Raw genomic sequence first — 22,712 nt, 5'->3', positions numbered from 1 at the left:
AGCGGGCTTCTGTGTGTCCGTGTGTCTGTCCGTGTGTCCGTGTGTGTGTGTGTGTGTGTGTGTCCGTGTGTGTGTCTGTCTGTGTGTGTGTGTGTCTGTGTGTGTGTCTGTGTCTGTGTGTGTCTGTGTGTGTCTGTGTGTGTGTGTGTGTGTGTGTGTGTGTGTCTGTCTGTCTGTCTGTCTGTGTGTCTGTGTGTGTGTGTGTGTGTGTGTCTGTGTGTGTGTGTGTGTGTGTCTGTGTCTGTCTGTGTGTGTGTCTGTGTGTCTGTGTGTCCCTGTGTGTCTGTGTCTGTGTGTCCGTGTGTCTGTGTGTCCGTGTGTCTGTGTCCCTGTCTGTGTGTCTGTGTGTCCGTGTGTCTGTCTGTGTCCCTGTCTGTGTGTCCGTGTGTCCGTGTGTCCGTGCTTTCATCTGCTGCCATCCAGCGGCTGCTTTGGCGGGGATGGGACCGGCTCCTGCCGCTCCTGTGAATTAACACCTCGAGTGTCTCCCGTAAATTAACAAGTGCGGGGAAGAAACGACCCCGAAACTGCAGGGGGACTCAATTGCTTGGCAGGGATGGTGATTTTTTTTTTTAATAAACGGGTGGGTTTTTTTAATAAACAGGTGTTTTTTTTTAATAAACAGGTGTTTTTGGAAGCCCAGCTGCTGTGTCTCATCTCTTCCAGCACAACTTGTGACTCTGCGGCTCCTCCACCTCCACAGGACGCACTGAGGGAAGGGGGCACTCCAGGACCCCGGGACAGGGCTGGGGATCCTTTGGGCTGAGCCTTGAGCAAACAGCGATCCTGGCTGGTGCCAGCCTGCTGGGAGCGCAGGGCAGGGGGCTGAAGGAGAAGCTCCTGGATCTTCCACAGGCGAGGGAGAATCAGGCACTGCCCCTCGAGACCCTGCCACGGATCGGCAGGGCTGCCAACCTGCTGCGTGCCCACCTCAGGAATTTGGGGACAGGGTGGGCGTGAGGAATGGGCTGAGGGAGGGTCTGAGCAGCGTTATTCCTAACAGGAATAAAAAATATTGATATAATATAATATAATATAATATAATATAATATAATATAATATAATATAATATAATATAATATAATATAATATAATATAATATAATATAATATAATATAATATAAATAGATAAATAAATAAATAAAAATAAAAAATAAAAACAGGAGAGGGGGGACACCTCCCCGGACAGCTGGGGACATGCTGAGAATCCCCGGGGAGGAATGAAGGCAGGAAAGGGGGTGGGTGCACAGCTCCAGGCAGGGGAGAAGGAGGAATTACCTGTGGGTGGCACGGCAGGCGGCCCCTCACCCACAGCCACTGCCCGAGCAGGGGGCACACAGGAAGGGTTTGCTCTGTGCTGTGACATGTCCAATTGCAGGTTTGGATTTTATCCCCCGGCACAGCAATTCTTCCCCACCAGAGGGAAGCATTGGCTACTTTACAAAAAATAAATAATTTAATCTGAAATGCCCGAACTACCAGTGTGGCTCTGTCCCTACGGAACCTCTACCCCAAACCTCACCTGCCCTTTGCATCGGTGCCCCGTTCTCAGAGCACGGGCAGAGATTGCTGAGCTCCAAACCCCAATGGCACAGAGCAGAGCCCGCCCCTGCTCTGCCACCCTGGCAGCAGCACCCACACTCCTGGTACAATAGTGATTTATGGTGATTCCAGCACCCCTGCAGCTCCTCTGCCCCTTTGCTGCGCTCCTCACAGAGCTCAAAGTGGTTTCTCGATGCCAGTTAGTGCTCGCCGTGTGGGTGAACATGGATTCACCTCTTTGCTGCCAGACAACCCCCGGCTTCCATCAACCCCGTGGAAATGCCAGCTGGGCTTTAATCCCTCCCCAGGCTGGGAAGGCTTGCACTGGAGTAGCCCCCTGCCCTCTGTCCCAGCAGGACATGGGGAAAGCAATGTGCCACTCCAGGGCCGGGTGAGTCCCCACGCTGGGAGAGCCGTGCCAGGAGCCCCACGGGCTGCCGGACATCTGGCACGGTTTCCTGGAGTGCCACAACCAGAAAACATGCCAGCCTGCTTCTGCCTGTTCGTGGTTCTGCCCCGCACTCCTTGCACCACCCTGGCTGCCCCATCTCCCTGAGCGGAGACCCCGGTGGCCGAGCCCGCTGTGCCCATCCCTGCGCAGAGCTGCTGCCGCCAGCCCCGGGGCTGCAGGGCGGGCCGGGGGTCTGCGCGTGGAGCACGGCGAGAAGGGCAGGAGGAAGGGGCAGCAGCACCCCCATGTCCCACACAGGAGATGTGACAAGTGGGGGGGACGGGACCCCTCCCCAGGCTGCCCACCCCTCTCGCCAGGCTGGGCTGACGTCAGGCAGCAGCAGATGGGCGCTGTGCCCGCAGGCACACGGGGGTGGCACAGCCGGGGTGCGACGGCGCTGGTTATGCTGAGCACCCGGGAGGCACAGGGGGCTCTGGGGCACAGGGGGCTCTGGCAGGGACCCGGCTCTGGAGGTACAGGGGGCTCTGGGGGCTCTGGGGGCACAGGGGGCCCTGGCAGACAGGTGTCACATGGCTGGGGACACGGCTGCCACAGAGCTGGCTGAACCCAGACCCCCTAACCCCACACATTCCCCTGTTCTCTCCTTCCCAGTCCCCTCTTGTCCCTCCCCCAGTTCCCTCTTGTCCGGGGGCTGCAGGAGTTGTTGGGCAGGACTGGGGTCGCTGCCCCGAGCTGGGAGCTGAGCACCCCCCGTTTCAGCCAGGAGCAGGGAATCCCTTTCAGAGCAGGGGGAGTGACACGGGGGCCCTTTGAGCGCAGTAAAGCTGTCCCTGCCCTCCTGGTCTGCCCGGAGCCCCTCCCTGTGCGTGCCACCCTGCGCCGCTGTCCCTTAGGGCTGCGATGACCCGTCTGGGCGTGCAGCACGTGGGTGCCCTTGAGGGAAGCAGATGTGCAAAAACGAGCTGTCCCAGCGAACAGCAGGACCCAAAAAGGCCAGAGCTAAACATAGGAAACCTACTTTCCACCAGCTGATCACCTTGGAGCGGGATGTGGCTCCCGGATCGGGGGCTTGGGGGAGCCCTGCGTGGCCAGGCAGGACACCCGGGCAGGGGCAGAGCCGGGGGGAGCTGGGCCCGAGGAGGGGGTGCCAGCCCTTCCCCTGTGGCCATGGGACGGCAGCAGCCACCGGGCACAGCTCAGCTCCGCCCGGGGCACGGCCTGAAGCCGCAGAGACGGAAGGAAAGGAAAGGAATCTCAGCGCCCCGTGGGTCCGGGCCACAGCGGGGACCCCTTCACTGGCCCCTGCCCCGGGGCACACGGCAAGGCTCAATCCCTTCCCCCATCACTGCCCGCTGAGGAAGGACCCCAAAACAGCCCTCAGCACCCGGCAGTGCCCAGCAGGAGGGGACACTCCCGGGCAGCTCGAGGGTCACCCGTCCTGCGGGAATTCGCCTGTTTGCAGCATCACCCCAGGGCTGACAGCTCCCCTGCCTACCCCTGCACCCCGGGCCGGTGCCACCGCCCCCGGGAGCCGATCCTGCCGTGCCCGGCTCCGGGGGATCGGCACGGGGACCCTGCCCAGGCCACCTGGCCACTGTCCCAGCCGTGGGTCTGTGCTGGAGCCGGGAGTCTCATGATTCTCCTGGTTACCAATGGCCGGGAAAGTGCCTCATCCTCATGAGATGCATCTTCCCTCCTCGCACTGACCAGGGAACAGGAATGTTTGCTGGAGCTCCTGCCGCTCCTTCAGTGGCAGCACTCTGCTGTTCCAGTGCCCTGGTGGCTTTGCCCGGCCAGATTTTGACCCGGTTTATCTCTTATCAATCCCACGACCTTCAGACATGCTGCAATCCTCTGATCGCTGGCAGCTCCTTCAGCCCCGCCTGCTGCCCCCACATCCCACTGCCGCCCCCACATCCCACTGCTGCCCCCACATCCCTCTGCCGCCCCCACATCCCACTGCCGACCCCACATCCCTCCTGCCGCCCCCACATCCCACTGCCGCCCCCACATCCCTCTGCCGCCCCCACATCCCACTGCCGCCCCCACATCCCTCCTGCTGACCCCACATCCCACTGCCGCCCCCACATCCCACTGCTGCCCCCACATCCCACTGCCGCCCCCACATCCCACTGCCGCCCCCACCCACTGCTGCCCCCACATCCCACTGCTGCCCCCACATCCCTCCTGCTGACCCCACATCCCACTGCCGCCCCCACATCCCTCCTGCCGCCCCCACATCCCTCCTGCTGACCCCACATCCCTCCTGCCGCCCCCACATCCCTCCTGCTGACCCCACATCCCACTGCCGCCCCCGCATCCCACTGCCGCCCCCACATCCCTCCTGCCGCCCCCACATCCCACTGCTGCCCCCACATCCCACTGCCGCCCCCACATCCCACTGCTGCCCCCACATCCCACTGCTGCCCCCACATCCCACTGCCGCCCCCACATCCCGCTGCCCACCGGGGCTCCCCCACCCCGCCCGCTCCTCCCCTCCAGCTCTGCTTCCCGGGACCCCCGCCCATCCCTTCCCCAGCTCCCGTTTCTTCATCTCTGAGGGGTGCGGGCTCCCCGCGCTGCCCCCGGGGCCACTGGCCGCCAGCGACGGTAGCCCAGCCCGCGGCCCCCCTCCCACCCATCTCCTCGTGTGCTCCGGTGCCGGGACCTTGTCGCCTTCCCGAATCTCGTTCCCAGGCCCCGGGCCAGTCGTCGCCACCTCTCTGAGGTGTCCCATGCCCCAGCCCCCAGGACAGCACCGTGCGCCCCAGGCGCTCCTCACCAGCCCCGCAGTGCGGCTCAGCGGGGCAGGAATGCTCACCCTGAGGTGCGGCAGGGCCAGGGAAGCCGCTTCTCCTCCTCCTAGAAATGAATCCGCATTTTCCCCGAGCCGCGGGCACCTGCCGCGAGTCCCAGCGGGCCCGCAGCCCCGGGCTCGGCTCGGCTCGGCTCGGCTCGGCTCGGCTCGGCTCGGCTCGGCTCGGTTCGGCTCGGCTCGGCTCCGGGCCAGCAGCGGATCCAGGTCCTTCCTGGCTTTCCCCCATCCGGGGGTCTTTTCCCCCTTTTTGTGCCCGGTCCCGGGCTCTCCTTCGGGAGCGATGCCAGGGCAGTGCCACCTCCCGAGCCACCCCGGAGCACCGAGCGGGGCCGTGTCCCCACCGGGAAGGGACACCGGGCCCTTTGTCACCCCACGTCACCCCATGTCACAACTCGCCAACTTCTCCCGGACCCGGCGTGGGGCGGGGAGCGGCCGCGAGGGGGGCGGGCGGTGGGAGGGCGGAACGGGGCGGGATGAGCGGGACCGGGGCGGAACCGGGGCGGAACGGGACCGGGGCGGAGCGGGGTGGAACCGGGGAGGGATGAGCGGGACCGGGGCGGAACCGGGGCGGAACCAGGGAGGGATGAGCGGGACCGGGGCGGAACCGGGGCGGGCAGAACGGGACCGAGGCGGAACCGGGGCGGAACGAGCGGGACCGGGGCGGAACGGGATGAGCGGGACCGGGCCTGGGCTGGGGCGGAGCGGGGTGGAACCGGGGCGGAACAGAACCGGGGCGGGCAGAACGGGACCGGGGCGGAGCCGAGGCGGGACTGGGGCGGGATGAGCGGGGCGGGGCCAGGGCGGAACCGGGGCGGGCGGAAACGGACCGGGGCGGGGCCGGGGCGGAGCGGGGCCAGAGAGGGAGGGACCGGGACCAGGGCGGGCGGAACGGGACTGGGGCGGGGTCAGGGAGGGGTGGAACCGGGGCGGAACGAGACCGGGGCGGAGCGGGGCGGGGGCTGGGAGGGAGGGACCAGAACCGGGGCGGGGTGGAACGAGACTGGGGCGGGGTGGAACCGGGGCGGAACGGGACCGGGACCGGGACCGGGGCGGGCGGGGGCCGCTGGCGGCGCTCGGCACCGGGCGCGTCCTGCAGCCGCTCGCCCTGCGCGGCCCCGGGAGCGGCCCCGGCGCTGCCGCCGTGGCCAGGCGCGGGGACACCCGGGATGTCCTCGTCGCCCGCGGAGGAATGCCGCTCGCCCGTGGGGCTGGACTGCTGCAGCTGCTGCCTGGACCTGGCCAACCGGAGCGGGCTGGAGGAGGGGGCCGGGGGCGAGAACAACAACCCGGGCAGCCCCACCGTGAGCAGCTTCCGGCAGCTGCGGGAGCAGCTGGTCCGGCAGAACCTCAACACCGACAAGCTGAGCTCCATCATGCGCCAGGACTCGCTGGAGCCCGTGGTGCGGGACCCCTGCTACCTCTTCAACCAGGGCATCTGCAACAGGAACATCGACCAGACCCTGCTCTCCATCCTCCTCCTCTTCCACAGGTGGGAGTCACCGCCGGGCAGCGGGCTCGGAGCTGGCAGGAGAGGGGGATCCCCGGGACCCCGGGGGTGTCACGGTGCGATCCGGGGCGAGACAGGCCGTGTCTGGCACGGGGTCCGTGCGTGGTGCCCGCCCAGCCCGGGCGCGGGTCCGGCTCTGCTCCGCCGTGCCCGTGTCTGCCGGGCAGTGACAACAGCCCCCAGCTGTGTGTCTTGGCCGCTGGGCTCCGTGCTCGTCTCCCTGGCTACCTCTGTGCACACAGACAGTGCCCGCGGGGGCATGGGCAGCGTCCAGCGACGGACAGGGACAGGCATCGGCCCATCGCGTCTGGAGAGCGCGGCAGGTTCCTTGGCGAGCAGCTGTGCTGCCTCGAAAGCCATCTTGAGCGTCGCTGGGAGCCTGGGTAGGGATCCCGAGAGTCCCAGTGCCAGCTCCTGCCCCTTCGGCAGCTCCCCTGGCCCTCCTGGGGTGGACACGGGTTTGGCCGGAGTGGTGCTGCCCGTCCCTGGACAGTGGCTGTGCCCTGATCTAGGGGCTGCTCCCTGTGCCCCCACAGCCCAGCTGGGGGCTGCTCCCATCCATTCCCCGGGCTGGGCAGGCAGGACTGCGGGCTCTGCCCTGCTCCCTCCTCCAGCACCGGGGACAGACCAGACTGACCCGGGGGTGCCGGGGCCCCCACTCTGCACTCCCCAGGCCTGAGGAGGGGAGCCCCAGAGCGCACAGAGCTGTCTCAGGTCCTGCAGTGCCGCTGTGTGGGGCTGGCTCTGGTGGCACAGAGAGCTGGTGACAGCCTGTGGGGAGCAGCCCGGACGGGGCTGGCAGGTCTGGGTGTCCCTCGGCCTGGGAGAGCCGAGCTGGGCCAGCAGTGCCGCCGGTGGGACACGTCCAGCAGAGCCATCCGATGTGACCCATCGGTGCCTCGGGCACAGATGTGTGCCCGCCGGGCTGGCAGCGGCTCCGGGGCTCGCTGCTCTGCCGTGGGTGGCGAGCGCGGTCAGAGCCGCCGTGCGGGCGAGCTGCGGGCGAGCTGCGGGCTGTGCGGGCTGTGAGTGCGCTCACACGTGGCCGCCCCACGCGTGGAGCCGCCCGGCGCTCGCCCGCCCCCTCGCCCAGCAGCGGCTGCCGCCGGGAGCTGCGAGGCGCTCCCCGCGCTTACATAACGCCGAGCCGAGCTCAGGTGCGCGGGGAGGAGCCGCGACACGTACCTGCCCCGCACGGCGCTGCCAACCTGCCCCGCTCGGAAAAGGGAACGGGAGAGCTCCCCTCCTGCCCGGGAGGCTGCAGAGTGTTGGCCCCGTGGGTGGACGGGCAGGCGGGACGCTGTCCCCAGCACTCGGGGTCAGACCGAGCGCCTGGGCTGGGGCAGTCACTGACAGAGCTGGGCCACAGGCCACTGGCACGGCACAGCGGCTGCTTTCGAGCTCAGCCCTGCTGGGGCGGGACCTGTGCTGCTCCTGCTGGGGTAGGGAGCGAGCAGAGAGGCCAGGGGACAAGGATTTGTCCCTTAGTGTCCCTCAGCACTCCTTGCTGCCCTGCTGTGTCCCAAGAGCTGCAGGCTGTGTTTGTGACAGGCTGTGCCATGGTGTGGGGCACAGCTGTGTCCCTCTGTCACACCAGTGTCCAGGCATGCTGTCTGGGGCTGCCTGGTGACCCTGTCACCCCCAGGTGCCCAGCGTGGGGGAGCCGGGCACACGGCCCCGGGCACTGCAGCCAGGTGTGCCCACACCTGTGTTTGCAGTTGTTTTGCTCCAGCCTGAACTTTCTCCTTCTGGGGAATGAGCCAACACATCCAAGAGGAGATAGCGTGCACAGGAGGATTGTGGGTGCCAGAGGAACACCCCGATAACAGGCCTGATAAGGGCTGCTGGCACCAGGGAACCCAAACCATCCAGTGCCCGCTGCTTCGGCTGATGTGCTCCTACAGCAAGGCAGGACGAGGGGAAATGGGGTGGGTACACATCCAGGACAGCACAGATCCCCAGATCCCCAACCCAGAGCTGAGTCTGGCTCTGGAGACAGCTCAGCAGGGTCAGGTCAGTGCTGGGCTCCTCAGGCAACACACATTTCAGCATGTCCAACCTGTCTCTGGGGTTTCTCTGGCTGGGTGTTCCTGCCAGGCTGTCCATACCCTTTGCTCACAGCAGGGATGTTGTGAGGGATGCACAAGGAAGGCATGCTCTGGACCAGTTGCCCCAGGGCTCCTGCAGAAAGTTTTACTGCTCCAGGATGCACAGGATCCTGTGCAGAAAGGGCTTTTCCCCACCGTGTCCTCACACAGGGCAGCACAAGCTGCTTCCAGGGAAGTGCCAAGGGACCAAGCTCCAGGTATAGGAACAAGCAGCAGGTGTAGGGACAAGCTGCCACCACCCTGGCTGGGCACACCTTCCCCCTGCAGGTGCCAGTGAAGTGGGCAGAGAGGTCTTTGCCATCCCAGCATTATCCCAGAGGCTGAGTGTGGGCAGTGAGAGCACGTGGCCCCTTTCCCTGGGCCAGGGGGCTGAGGGAGGTGTGGGAGGAGGTGGGCACTGCAGGGGGAGCAGCACCCTGGGTGTGATCCAGCCTGGCTCTGGGTGGGGACAGGAGGTACCTGCTTGCCCACATGGGCCAGCACTCCTGCCCAGCCCCTCCTGGGCACCCCTGGCAGCCTGGCCAGCTGTGCCCACCCTGCTCTGGGCTGTGAGGGAACCTCTGCATGGCCAGACCATCCCAGGCACTGCCAGACCTGCTGCTCCACCCAGCAGCGTGGCAGTGACCATCCTTTGGTGTGAGCCATGAACGGAGCTGGGGCTGCTTTCCCCAGGCCTGGAGCCACAGGCAGGCAGGGAAGCTCTGGGTGAGGGGCTGGGGAGCAGGAATTTGGGCAAAGCAGGGCAGCACTGCCTGTCCCGCTGTAAGGTCAGGACATTTGTGTCACAGCACCACTTGTTCCTGTCTGTCTGGTGTCACTTTGCAGCAGCAATGCAGCAGGAGAGGAGCCAGGGCATGAAGGGCACCCTGGCAGGGCCAGGGCAGGCATTCCAGCTGGAGAGTGGGCTGGAGCAACAAGGGCACATTGATGGGGAGAGGGGCTGGGAGAGAGCCTGGGAGAGCTGTGGGTGTGGGACTGGGCTGTGCTGCCCTCCTCCTGCTGGCCCTGGGCAGCTCTGCCATGGGGGGATCAGGACAGTTCCCCACCCTCCTCCTGCTGGCCCTGGGGCTGCTCTGCCATGAGAGGATCAGGACAGTTCCCCACCCTCCTCCTGCTGGCCCTGGGGCTGCTCTGCCATGGGGGGATCAGGACAGTCCCCCCACCCTCCTCCTGCTGGCCCTGGGGCTGCTCTGCCATGGGGGGATCAGGACAGTTCCCCACCCTCCTCCTGCTGGCCCTGGGGCTGCTCTGCCATGGGGGGATCAGGACAGTCCCCCCACCCTCCTCCTGCTGGCCCTGGGCTGCTCTGCCATGGGGGGATCAGGACAGTCCCCTGCCCTCCTCCTGCTGGCCCTGGGGCTGCTCTGCCATGGGGGGATCAGGACAGTCCCCTGCCCTCCTCCTGCTGGCCCTGGGCTGCTCTGCCATGGGGGGATCAGGACAGTCCCCTGCCCTCCTCCTGCTGGCCCTGGGGCTGCTCTGCCATGAGGGGATCAGGACAGTCCCCTGCCCTCCTCCTGCTGGCCCTGGGGCTGCTCTGCCATGGGGGGATCAGGACAGTCCCCTGCCCTCCTCCTGCTGGCCCTGGGCTGCTCTGCCATGGGGGGATCAGGACAGTCCCCTGCCCTCCTCCTGCTGGCCCTGGGCTGCTCTGCCATGGGGGGATCAGCACAGTCCCCCTGCCCTCCAGAACCACACTCCAGGGCTTGCTTTGCTCCCACTGGGCTGACCTGTGGCCTGCAGGGTTGGTTGCAAGCCCTGCACACACCGAGGGGCTGGGCAGGTTCTGTTTAGTGGCAGGAGCAGCTGGTGCTGCTGGTGCTGCTGCCCTTGCTGTGCCAGCCTGGTCTCCATCACTGCCACCCCAACACCCTGGGACACCCAGCCCATGACCCAGCAGCCTTGGGGCCACCACACCATGCACCCAGCCTGGCCCTGCCTGCTCCTGCCAGAGCCAGCTCCCTCCAGAAGGAAATTCCCACGTTCTCTGAAGCCCAGGAGAGCCCTGCTCAGCCCCAGGCTGTGGGCACGGTCTGGTGATGCCAACACCAGCTTCAGGAGCCTGGCATCCTGGTTCTCTGGGATTCCCAGCACTGCCCAGCTGCTGGGGCAGGCTCTGGGCTCTCACAGGCACAGTCAGGGGTCCCAGGTCAGGCAGGGATGGCAGCGTGGCTTTATGGGGAAAGGCTGGCCAGGATTTTTTCTAGGTTTGAACTGTAAAGATGAGAATGGGGTTGGAGCTGGAAGAGGCTGCAGGGGTCTGCCCTGATGGCAGCATCATCCTCCAGCATCACATCATCCCATTATCCCTTCCTGAGACATGGCCTGATGCTGGACAGGCCCTGCTGGGAGCAGACACGATGGCCCAGCACAAAGAGGGTTAAACTGGCTCTGCTTTGGGGGAGCACTGTGACCTGGATGTGCCCAAAGGCTTGGGGGGTGTTGTCAGAGCCTGGCAGCTGTGTCTGTGTGTCTGTGTCTGTCTCTGTGTGTGTGTGTCTGTCTGTTTGTGTGTGTGTCTGTCTGTCTGTCTGTGTGTCTGTGTGTCTCTCTGTGTCTGACTGTGTGTGTGTGTGTCTGTCTGTGTGTGTGTGTGTCTGTCTGTCTGTGTGTCTGTGTCTGTGTGTGTGTCTGTGTGTCTCTCTGTGTCTGTGTGTGTGTGTCTGTCTGTCTGTCTCTGTGTGTGTCTGTCTGTCTGTGTGTGTGTCTGTGACTGTCTGTGTGTGTGTGCCTGTATGTGTGTGTGTGTGTGTCTGTGTGTCTGTGTGTGTGTGTCTGTCTGTCTGTCTGTGTGTCTGTCTGTGTGCCCAGGATGTGCCTGTGCTGGCTCTGCGTGCTCTCTGTGAGCTGCCAAGGCCAGGGAGGCTCCAGGGGGATCCTGCCCTTGGGAGGCCCTGCTGGTGGAGGGCAGAGAGTCCCAGAACCGGTGGGGCTGGGAAGGAGCTCTGAGGTGAGGGTGTCCAGCTGTAGCCAGGGTGTGTGCTGGGGAGCAGGGCTGGGGAGCAGAGCGGCCACAACCCGGCCTGGGGCTGTGCACATGAGCTCTGGGTTATATTTATCCAGGTGCTGGGCATGGCTGGCCTTGGGACAGGAGATCATCCCTGTCTGAGTGCTGAGTTATATATATAAATCTATTTGTGGGGGCTTCTGCTGCAGAGCAGCTCTGGGGGCACAGAAGCAGCTCTGGGCCCTCCAGACTGCAGGGTCAGGGTGGGTCAGTCCCTGCCACCCCCTGCAGCTCCCTGGGGGTGGCAGAGGGTGGCAGGTGCCACGGGGCAGGACAGGACATTTCCCTGTCCTTGAGTGAGGCCGTGCCAGTGCAGAGGAGCAGGGCTGCTCTGGAGGCAGGATGGCCCCAGGCTGTCCCAGGGCTGGCACAGGTGGTGCCCTGCCAGAGCCGATTGTCTTTCAGGCTGTTATTGTTTGGAAATGCCAGAGAGGGCAGAGTTTGAGCCCAGTCCTGCTTTGAAATGCCCGGGATTCCTCCCAAAGGCCAGCGGGGTATTAATAACGTCTGTGCCACAGCCTGTCCCTGCCTGACCTGCTGTGGGAGCTGCTCCTGTGCCAGCCCTGCCCAGCACTGGGGCACCCCATGGGCTCCTGTGCCAGCCCTGGGGCACCCCATGGCTCCTGTGCCAGCCCTGCCCAGCTCTGGGGCTCCCCATGGCTCCTGTGCCAGCCCTGCCCAGCTCTGGGGCTCCCCATGGCTCCTGTGCCAGCTCTGGGGCTCCCCATGGCTCCTGTGCCAGCCCTGCCCAGCTCTGGGGCTCCCCATGGCTCCTGTGCCAGCCCAGCACAGCTCTGGGGCTCCCCATGGCTCCTGTGCCAGCCCTGCCCAGCTCTGGGGCACCCCACGGGCTCCAGCTGTCCCCCAGTATTGTCCCCCAAGCATTGGGCCAGGCAGGGGAGCAGCAGCACCATGGAAGGGGCAGTGAAGGTTAGTGGGGTTATTCTGGGCTGGCAGAGCAGATTTGGGCAGCTCTCTCAGCTCCCCCATCCCCGTTACATAACGAGCTGCCTCCCAATTAGCGAGCGGGCGCCCGGCAGGGCAGCGGTGCCAGCGCCCAGCAGGGCTCAGAGTGCTGGGGCTGCAGGGAGCCAGGGGCCCTGCTCGGGGGGCTCCCTGGGGCTGGGGGTCCCTGGGCAGGGCTGGGGCAGGCAGAGCCAGGCTGGGATGACAGAGCTCAGCAGAACCAGGCTGGGCTGGCAGAACCCAGCAGAACCAGGCTGGCAGCCCCCTGGCCACTGCTCTGGGGTGGGGGGCACCGTGCAGCCCTGGTGCGCAGCAGGTGCCTTCAGTGTCAAAACCAGCTCTGTCCCTCCATCCCAAAACTGGAGCAGAAATGGGCAGGCAGGGTCTGGGCTGGCTCAGCTGGGCTGTGCAGGGTGGCACAGACAGGGAAGGGAAGCACAGGCACAGCTCTATGGTCAGAGCCAGGCAGGAGGGCACAGGGATGGAGGGAGGCACAGGCACAGCTCTGGGGCCAGAGCCTGGCAGGGATGGAGGGAGGCACAGGCACAGCTCTGCAGCCAGAGCCTGGCAGGGATGGAGGGAAGCACAGGCACAGCTCTGCAGCCAGAGCCAGGCTGGGCTGGGCAGGGCACAGTGACGATGACACCGAGTTCAGTGACAGGACTCCAGCCCCTGGCTGGGTGTGAAGCACTCTGCTCTGCAGTCAGATGTGTGATGAGAGCCCTGCCAGGGGTTCATTCTGCCATCCCCCTGCCCCATGGCAGCAGTGGGTGCTGCAGTGCCCAGCCAGGCTCGCTGCTCAGAGCAGCTGCAGGGCTGGCACTGGGCTGGGCCGTGCCTGGCACTCCCAGCTCAGGGGCTGGCAGCTCTGGGACCCTGTGGGTGAGCAGGGAGGTGCAGGGGTGCCCCACAGCCCTGGCAGGGCACACACTGCCTGGGGCTGGTGTTAAACACAGCCAGGTGAGGTGTTTGGCCACATCCAGGGCTGGCAGCAGCCCAGTGAGCTCGTTTGCCTCTCCTGCTGCAGCCTGCCTGGGGAAGCTGTGGCTCTGGGGACCTCCAGATGGTGAGAACTGGGCTGGAGCTGGAGCTGCCCTCCTCACACGGCTGCTGGGAGGCAGCTGGTGCCAGGGGCACAGGAGGAAGAAGAGGGTCTGGTGACACAGTTAAAGCAAAACTGCAGCTCTCAGCAGGCTGCTGGAGGGTGTGCACTCGCCTGCTAGAAAAAACAGAACTGGGAGTACAGCCAAGTACCTTTATCAGAGGAAGCAGTCAGCCCCACAGCTGGACAGGGAGCCTGGCAGGGCTCCCTCAGCACCCCACTGTGCCTGGCAGGCTGCAGGAGCCCCCACAGCCCGTGCAGGGTGGGTGCCCTGTGCCCCCTGCCCCGGGCACCAAGGGAGGGGGACGCTCCCTGCCAGCCTTCCCAGGGCAGGCTGCTCTCTGGCCTCCCTCACCGACAGGGGCAGGGCCAGCACTCTGGTTCAGGTGTCCCTGGCTGGGGCTGGGACCAGGCAGGGCCAGCAGCAGCAGCTCTGCAGGCAGGGCTGCACCCAGGTGTGCCAGGAGCGGTTACCTGCTCTCCTGGAGCAGCACTGTAGGATTTGGGGCTGTGGCAGGCAGTTTTCTCAGCTGTGTGTTTGCAAGCAGTGGCTTTTCCTCTGCTCTCTGCCGTGACCCCTGAGCAGATCTGGCTCTGCAGAGCAGCCTGGGCAGCCTTGGCTCTGAGCCTTTCCCACTTTGCTCTCGTGTCTCTCAGGCCAAGCTGTAAACATTTCCCACGCCTCAGACCCTCTGAAGGGCCTTCCTCCCATTGAGCCGAGTCCTTGGGGGAGAGCAAGCCAGGAGAGCTGCCACGGGCTGTGAGCAGAGCCTGGGGCAGGGGCAGAGCCTGGCTGGGAGCCAGAGCTGCTCCAGGAGCCCCAGCACCCCTGGCTGCATCCCTGCCAGGACAGGAGCATCCTCTGGTGCCATCCTGCAGAGCCTGGGGCAGGGGCAGAGCCTGTCTGCCATCCCCTGGCTGCATCCCTGCCAGGACAGGAGCATCCTCTGGTGCCAGTCCTGGGGCACAGCCACATCTAGGAGCCCCAGCACCCCTGGCTGCATCCCTGCCAGGACAGGAGCATCCTCTGGTGCCATCCTGAACAGCCTGGGGCAGGGGCAGAGCCTGTCTGCCATCCCCTGGCTGCATCCCTGCCAGGACAGGGACATCCTCTGGTGCCAGCCCTGGGGCAGCTCAGGCACACGGGGCTCAGCACTAAGGCACATCTTGTCCCCAGGGCTGTCCCCAGCCCACAGCACAGAGACAATGCCCTCTCCTCTCCCTGTCACCCTGTCACCCCGGCAGAGCCCTGTGCTGGCTGCAGAGCTCCAAGTGCCGTTGCTGAGGAGGGGCTGTCACTGAATGTCACCGCGGGGGGCTGGCATGGTCTGTCTGGCATGGTCTGGCATGGTCTGGCATGGTCTGGGCTGGGGCACAGGCTGGGTAAATGCTGAGGGGCTCTGGCAGCTCTGGGGTGTCCTCAGGGCACTGCTGGGTGATACCATCGCTGGCTGCTGTCACCACTCCCCTCCCTGCTCATGACAACCGCGGGTGCTTTCTCTCCCCAGAGAGCACAACAATTAGTGTCACAATTAGCCGGTATTGCGGCTGCTGTTACCAAAATAACCACAGGCACGAGCCGGGCCCAGCCTGATGGAGCTGCAGCCAGTGTGGGGATGCAGGAGCTGCAGCCAGTGTGGGGATGCAGGAGCTGCAGTCACTGTGGGGGGGGGGATGCAGGAGCTGCAGCCAGTGTGGGGATGCAGGAGCTGCAGTCACTGTGTCACACAGGGGTGCAGGCAGGGCTGTGTCACTGTCACACAGGTGTTCAGGATGGGCTGTGCCACTGTCACACGGGTGCAGGCAGGGCTCACACACGTTTGGTACACCATTTGTTGGGTGCACAGAGTGTGTGTCACAGGGTCACAGACCATCCAGGTCACACCATCGGCTCCACTGCTGAACTGAGGTGCTTGCCCATGTGTGCCAGTGTGTGCCCCGGAGCATCCCTGGCTGGCGCAGCCGGGGTGAGCACCTGTGCCCCAGCCGTGGTGTGGTGTGATGTGACGTGGGCAGGGCTGGCTGCACGGACCCAGAGGACTGCAGGGAAATCAGGGACTTACCATTATTTCTGCAATAGTTCTAGCTCCTGGGAAAAACACTGGAGGTGGCAGAGCTGAAGCAATCTCCCCCCAGACGTTTTCCAGCTTCACTCCAGCAGCTGCAGGAATATGTGGTTTTTTGTCGGTGTCCTGAGTGCATCAGGAAGGTGCCAGGCAGGGACCAGGAGACCTGGAGCACCCTCAGGCCCTGGGCTGCTGGTTCTGGAGCCCTTGGTCCCTGCCACTAATGATTTAGGGCTTCCTTTGGGAGCGGGGCTGAGCCAGGACTGGGGGTGCATTATGAGAGGAGGTGGGAAAACAGGGGTTCACCCACCCCATCTTCCTGCTGCTGGCACCTCTCTGCAGAACACAGGAGGTGGCACAAGGTGGGAGAAAACGCTCTCCCCACGCTCTCTCTGCTGTGTCCCCAGGATGAAACCAGCGTTCTTGACGGGCTGCAGGGCCAGCCTCAGCCCAGGGACCCTGCTGTGGGTGGTCGGGGACAGCGCTGTGTCCAGGGCTGCCCCCAGCCCGCCACCCTCTGGGGACAATGCACAGAGGCCATTGATGTGCCAGGGAGGGGGCACCCGCAGCCCGGGGTGGCACCCTGGCCACCGGCCCTGAAAGGGCCAATTGAGTGTGGCTGAGCTCATCTCAGCGTGTTTACCCTGCGCCTGCAGCCCCTGCGCGGCCAGCCAGCGCCGGCTGGGGCTGGGTGCGAGCCTGGGGCTGCACCGCTGGGGCTGCACTGCTGGGGCTGCATCGCTGGGGCTGCACTGCTGGGACTGCACTGCTGGGGCTGCACTGCTGGGACTGCACTGCTGGGGCTGCATCGCTGGGGCTGCATCGCTGGGACTGCACTGCTGGGGCTGCATCGCTGGGGCTGCACTGCTGGGGCTGCACTGCTGGGGCTGCATCGCTGGGGCTGCACTGCTGGGACTGCACTGCTGGGGCTGCATCGCTGGGGCTGCACTGCTGGGGCTGCACTGCTGGGGCTGCATTGCTGCGGCTGCATCGCTGCGGCTGCATCACTGCGGCTGCATCACTGGGGCTGCATCACTGGGGCTGCACTGCTGGGGCTTCACTGCTGGGGCTGCATCCCTGAGGCTGCATCCCTGAGGCTGCATTGCTGCTCGGAGCAGAGGGACCAGGACAGGGTCGGGTTGGGGCCATGGCCTTCCAGCCGCCCTACTCCCCGAGCCTCTTCAGGAGGAGGGACTGGTAAGTGACCCTGCTGGGGTGAGGGGGAGCACAGCCAGCCTGGGGGCTGGGGCACAGACTCCTGCCTGTTCTCTGCAGGGCCAGCACCCTGCTCAGCCTGTGCTGCAGCTTCCATGGGCTGGGGTAGCGCTGACACAGGGTGTGCAAAATCCCCCCAGATGGGCCCACCAGGGAGAAAATGCTTTTTTTCTCCCATCCCCACATCAGACCTGCTGCATTCAGAGAGCACAGCAGCCTGACCCTGCCCTGGCACGGGGCTGTGATTTGTGGAGAACTGCCTGGCCAGGTTTTGCTGCCAGCAGCAGCTGTGCTGCCCTGTGCCTCAGTTTCCCTTTCTGATGGGGAAATCCCGCTCTCTCCCCCTCCCCACTCGAGGAAGGGGCGCAGCAGCACACCCACAAGTCAGGGTTCCCTGGCCTCTGCCAGCAGCCAAGTGCCAGGCACATCCCGTGTCCCCATCCGGGCACTCAGTGTCCTTTGGGGCACATGAGCCCTGCCAGCATTAACCCTTTCTTGGGTACTGTGCCCTGTGTGGCGTCTGCCGTCCAGCATCGGCCTTAGCATGTGGAAATGGCTCCGTGGAGGGGGGGGACCTGCGGTGGGCACGGGGGGTGCACAGGATGTAACATTCGGGGGTGCACAGGGTGTGACACTCGGGGGGTGCACAGGGTGTGACATTGGGGATTGCACAGGGTGTGACATCGAGGGGTGCACAGGGTGTGACATCGGGGGTCTCACACAGGTGTGACATCGGGGAGTGCACAGGGTGTGACATTCGGGGGTGCACAGGGTGTGACATCGGGGGGTGCACAAGGTGTGACATCGGGGGGTGCACAGGGTGTGACACTCGGGGCTGCACAGGGTGTGACATCGGGGGTCTCACACAGGTGTGACATCGGGGGGTGCACAGGGTGTGACACTCGGGGCTGCACACGCGTGTGACACTCGGGGACAGCGCTGCAGTGCCGCCCGTGCCCGCGGGGGGGCGCTCCCGCCCGGTGCGCGGTTATGCAACGGCGGGCGGGGCTCGGTGCGTGTGCGGTACCGGGGGGTTCGGTACCCGCTACCCGATCGGTACCCGGTACCCCGAGCGGTACCCCCGACTGACTGACACCACTGGAGGTGGTTAGTGCTCCCGAGCTCGTTATGTACCCCGACTTTGTTCTGGTTTGGACCCCATCCCGCCGTTGTTGTTCGGCACCCTGGGCGTGTTCTGTACCCCGAATTTGTTCCGCAGCACGAGGTCACTGTTCTGCACCCTAGATTTCTTGTTCTGCACCCCGGGTTGGCTCTGCAGCCTGCGGTTGCTTTGCTGTGTACCCCGAGTTCGTTTTGTACCGCTTTGTTCTGCACCCCGGGTTTGTTCTGTTCCCCAGGTTTGTTCTGCACTCCGGGGCTGGTTCTGCACTCTGCAGTTGTTCTGTACCCCGGGTTTGTTCAGTACCCCGCGTTTGTTCTGCACTCTGCAGTTGTTGTTTTGCAACCTCAGGGCGTGTTCTGTACCCTGGGCTGGTTCTGCACCCCGGGTTTGCTGTGCGCGCAGGTTTTCGTTTCCCTTCCCGGAGTTGTTTTTTACGCCCGGGTTGTTTTTTCGCTCTTGTTTCTGTTGTTTGTCACTCCTGTTTCTGTTTGTTTTGCACCCCCGTTTCTGTTGTGCACGCCGCGATGTTTTAGCAACCCGTTTCTGTTTTTCACTCCCGTTCGTACTTTGCACCCCGGGTTCTATTTTGAATGCCCCTGGCTCCCCGTTCCCTCCTGCCTCCCTCAGTCCCGGGGCCTCTGCAGGACCTGCCGCTGCAGCCCCAGTGCAGAACTGGACCTGGACTCGCCCCTTCCCCAGCCCCGGAGGGTGCGGGTGTCTCCCGGCCGAGCCCGTCCGGGGTGCCCGGGAACGGGGTGCTGGGGCAGTACCGGGGGGCAGTACCGGGGGTGAGGGGCAGTACCGGGGGTCACTGTGGAGTATCGGGGGTCAGTGTGCAGTACCGGGGGGTTGGTGTGCAGTACCGGGGGTGAGGGGCAGTACCGGGGGTCACTGTGGAGTATCGGGGGTCAGTGTGCAGTGCCGGGGGTCAGTGTGCAATACCGGGGGGTCACTGTGCAATACCGGGGGGTCACTGTGGAGTATCGGGGGTCAGTGTACGGCATGGGGGACTTTACCGGCTGGCAGTATGGAATACCGGGGTGCAGTACCGGGGGGCAGTACGGAATATTTACCCCACCGGGGGCAGTACCGGGGCTCAGTGTTCAGTACCGGGGGGCAGTACAGGGAGTCAGTGCTCAGTACCGGCGGCAGTATGGAATATTTACCCCACCGGGGGCGGGACGGGGGTTCAGTGTTCAGTACCGGCGGCAGTATGGAATATTTACCCCACCGGGGTGCAGTACCGGGGGGCACTATGGAATATTTACCCCACCGGGGGCAGTACCGAGGGGCAGTACCGGGGGTCAGTGTTCAGTACCGGGGACACTATGGAATATTTACCCCACCGGGGGCGGGACCGGCGGCAGTAGCGGCGCTGCCCCGTCGCGGCGCTGCGGGCAGCGGGCAGGGGCGGTCCGGCCCGTTCGCCCCTCCCGGCAGGGCGGACCCCGCCGATAAAAGCAGGGCCGGCGCTGGGGCCCCGCAGTGCGCTCTGCTCCGTCTGTGCGAGCTTGTGTTCGTGCGGCCCAGCCATGAGCACCGGCATGTACCAGTCCCCCATGGAGGTGGCTGTCTACCAGCTGCACAACTTCTCCATCTCCTTCTTCTCCTCCCTGCTCGGCGGGGATGTGGTTTCCGTGAAGCTCGATAACAGGTAGGGGCAGCCCCGGTGCGCCGCAGAGATCGGGGGAAGGGGCGCCCCGATGAGGGGGGGCTGCTGCCAGCCCGGGGAGGAGATGGAGGGGACACAGCCGCTCTAAGAGGGGACACAGCCGCTCCGGGAGGGACACAGCCGCTCCAAGAGGGGACACAGCCGCTCCGCAGCGCAGCACGGGCGCGGCCGCTGCCTGCGTTCGGGAGTTCCCGTGGGGAGGGGTCGCCCCGCGGCAGCGGTGCAGGGGGGTCTGGCGGTGCGCGGAGCCGTGTGGAAGGGGGTGTTCGCTGCTGACCCTCGGCCTCTCCGCTCTCTTGCAGCGCCTCCGGAGCCAGCGTGGTGGCCATCGACAACAAGATCGAGCAGGCGATGGTGAGCTGCCCCTCTCCCCGCACCTTGCCCCGCTGTGCCCGGGTGGGCTCCCGCTGCCGGGGGTGCTGTGCCCAGGGCGGGGGTCCCTCGGGGGTCCCGGTCCCCATCCCGCTGCCGGCAGAGCCGCTCTTTGTCTGCGGCCGCTGGAGCTCATTGGCTCCGGGCGCTGCGCAGTGCGCGGGGAGGGGGATTCAGGGTCTGGGGCTGCCGGAGCCGCGTGCCCTGGGGGCTCGGGAGCTCCAGCCCCCCGAATCCTCGGGCAGGGGAAGGGGCTGGAGAGTGCAGAGAGCTCAGAGAGGTGGCGGCTGAGGGAGCTGTGCTGCATGAGCGCCGAGCCCTGGCCGGGGTTCCAAGGCTGGGGTGGGGAGGGATAGTCCCTGGGAGAAGCTTCTGCAGCGCTTGGCGCTTTCCCCAGCGCTTGGGAACGGGAGGGAGCAACCCCCGGGGCATTACTGTCCATTGATCGGCCTCTTCCACGGCCTTTTGCAGGATCTTGTGAAAAACCATCTGATGTACGCTGTGCGGGAGGAGGTGGAGGTGCTGAAAGAGCAGATCAAGGAACTGTTGGAGAAAAACTCCCAGCTGGAGCGTGAGAACAGCCTCCTGAAGACGCTGGCCAGCCCGGAGCAGCTGGAGAAGTTCCAGTCGCGGCTGCCGGCGGAGCTGCTGTGCCCCGAGGAGCAGAGCCCTGCCCCAGCCCAGCACTCCGGGGGCTCTGCGGTGTAAGGTGGCTCTGTCCTCGGGGTGGGCAGAGCCACAGAACTCTTTCTACTTAATCTCCTGCAAAATCGTCTCCGCCTTCATCTCACACGAAGGACTGGCAGAGCCCGGCGCTGGGCCGTGCCTGGGGCAGCCTGGCCGGCTCCTTAGGAGGATGCTCTTCTGCGAGGGAGGCAGGGGCAGCTGAGCCCCCTCCCCAGCCGAGTGCCCAGCAGGTGCCAGGAGGAGACCTGTGGTGCCTGGGCTGGGCGTGAGGAGAGCCCAGCCCGGCCGTGGCTGCCTTCTGCAGGGGGTGTCCCTTCTGGCAAAGCCTGGCGCTGGAGGAGAGCAGCGTTTAGTGAGTGGATGTGTCCCACGAGCCACCAGGAGCCTGCTGGAGCCAGAGCCACGCTGAGCAGCAGCAGGGCTGGAGCCCAAAACAGCAGCTCCAGGGCTAGAGCCAGAGCCACCCTGAGCAGCAGCAGGGCTGGAGCCCAACCCACCCTAAGCAGCAGCAGAGCCACCTTGAGCAGCACCTGGGCTGGAGCCAGAGCCACCCTGAGCAGCAGCAGGGCTGGAGCCCAAAACAGCAGCTCCAGGGCTGGAGCCAGAGCCACCCTGAGCAGCACCAGAGCCATCCTGAGCAGCACTTGGGCTGGAGCCCAACCCACCCTGAGCAGCACCAGAGCCATCCTGAGCAGCACTTGGGCTGGAGCCCAACCCACCCTGAGCAGCAGCAGGGTGGCAGCTGCAGCACAGACCGTGGCTGGACGCACAGCACCGTGGGGATTACAAGGAAAAAACGCTTGTTTTGTTAGTTTGGGCATCTTCTGTAGCTGTGTCTGTGTGTGAAAGGCACGAGAGGTGCCTGTGAGGCCGTGGGGTGCCTGCTCTGGGTCAGCCATGCCCCCTGAACAGCTGGAGGGCAGCCTGGAATGGTGAGCACCATCAGGGGCAGCCAGCGGCAGCGAGTGGCACCAGGAGGGGACAGACTCAGTCCCCTGGCATCCCACCTGGCAGAGCCGTGCAGCAGCACTGGGGACCTGGACTGGCCTCTGGGCAGAGCCTCAGGGCAGCTGTGCTCTCCCTGCAGGGTGCAGGAGCCAGCCCTGCTCCTGGCTGCCCTCTGTCCCTGGCCTGGTCTCTGGGATGTGACACTGGGACATTGCTTTTGATGTCAGAAGCGGTGACACTGTTGTGTAAATCTAGATAGAAATGGCAATAAACTTTACTTTTTATAAATACCCGTGTATCTGTGAATATCAAACTGTGGCTGGGAAGAGGGGGAGAGTGATGGCACTAGGGAAGAGGCTGGGAATTGCTGGAATGGGGCTGGTGGGGATGCTGGGCTGGTGCTGTTCCCTGCTGGGAAAACCTGGCAGCTCCCCACCTGTGCAGGGGGTTTGGTTCCCCTTGGATGGCCCTGGCTGAGCCCAGGTGTGTTTTCGGGGCTATGAGCAGGGGCTGAATGTGTGGTAGGGAGGAGTACTGTGAACCTGTGGGTCTCTGTCCCCTGTGTCACACCTGTGCAGGGCAGGCTTGGGGCACAAGCAGAAAGGAAGCTTTTCTCAGGCTCTGTGGAGCTGTATGTACCCCCAGCTCTGCTCCTCCTCTGGTGTTTTTGGTCTCAGAGGTATTTTTATATCTCACAGATATTTTCTGTTTGTTTGTTTTCATTCTGGGCCATCATCAAAACACGATATGAGAGTAAGAGGATGGGTCATCTGGATTGAACAGTGCTGGACAGGGGTGGGGGATGCTCCTGTTCTAGGGCACAGCCAGCTTTGGATTCAGCCCCTTGGGGTATGAGGGAGGGGAAAAAACCCCAAAGCCTCATCTCTGGGGCTGCCACAGGCTCGAGCCTGTGGGTATTTGCAGAGCCCCAGGCTGGCTGGAGGCAGATTCCTCCCAGGGTTTGTGGGCCATGCAGGGCCAGCCTTGGGCTGGCAGGGCAGGGGAGCAGTGGTGGCTGTTCCCTGGCTGTGACAGCCCAGCCAGGGCCATGCAGGGCTGGCAGGGCAGGGGAGCAGTGGTGGCCGTGCCCGGGCTGTGACAGCCCAGCTCCACACGGTTTCATGTCTCTGCTGTGGTGAGGCAGCTCAGCCCCAGCCCTCTGTGAGT

The 22,712-nt window shown here is 64.8% G+C and overlaps 1 protein-coding gene and 1 long non-coding RNA gene across 3 annotated transcripts; one reads left to right on the top strand and one right to left on the bottom strand.

Annotated features, from left to right (window-relative positions):
• Window positions 1-588: 588 nt before the first annotated feature.
• Window positions 589-2,210, bottom strand: LOC130252952 (uncharacterized). The gene is made up of 2 exons (XR_008840477.1): window positions 1,279-2,210; window positions 589-996 (listed from the first exon to the last, which is right to left on the bottom strand). It is a non-coding gene; the product is annotated as an uncharacterized LOC130252952 (long non-coding RNA).
• A 3,578-nt stretch (window positions 2,211-5,788) lies between these two features.
• On the top strand, window positions 5,789-21,111 carry TSC22D3 (TSC22 domain family member 3). Of its 2 annotated transcripts, none has more exons than XM_056491058.1 (3): window positions 5,789-6,261; window positions 19,841-19,892; window positions 20,382-21,111. In XM_056491058.1, exons 1-3 carry the CDS (start codon window positions 5,939-5,941, stop codon window positions 20,616-20,618), a joined length of 612 nt encoding a protein of 203 aa, XP_056347033.1. In that variant the 5' UTR covers window positions 5,789-5,938; the 3' UTR covers window positions 20,619-21,111. The 2 variants fall into 2 exon arrangements, with proteins under 2 accessions (XP_056347033.1, XP_056347034.1); XM_056491059.1 differs by lacking the exon at window positions 5,789-6,261 and adding an exon at window positions 19,146-19,520 and having other exon boundaries at window positions 20,382-21,110.
• Window positions 21,112-22,712: the final 1,601 nt, after the last annotated feature.

The sequence above is a fragment of the Oenanthe melanoleuca genome, chromosome 4A, assembly GCF_029582105.1.
Source record: "Oenanthe melanoleuca isolate GR-GAL-2019-014 chromosome 4A, OMel1.0, whole genome shotgun sequence".
NCBI lineage: Eukaryota > Metazoa > Chordata > Aves > Passeriformes > Muscicapidae > Oenanthe > Oenanthe melanoleuca.
The sequence above is the reverse complement of the archived record's forward strand: the minus strand, read 5'-3'. Positions and strand labels throughout refer to the sequence as shown.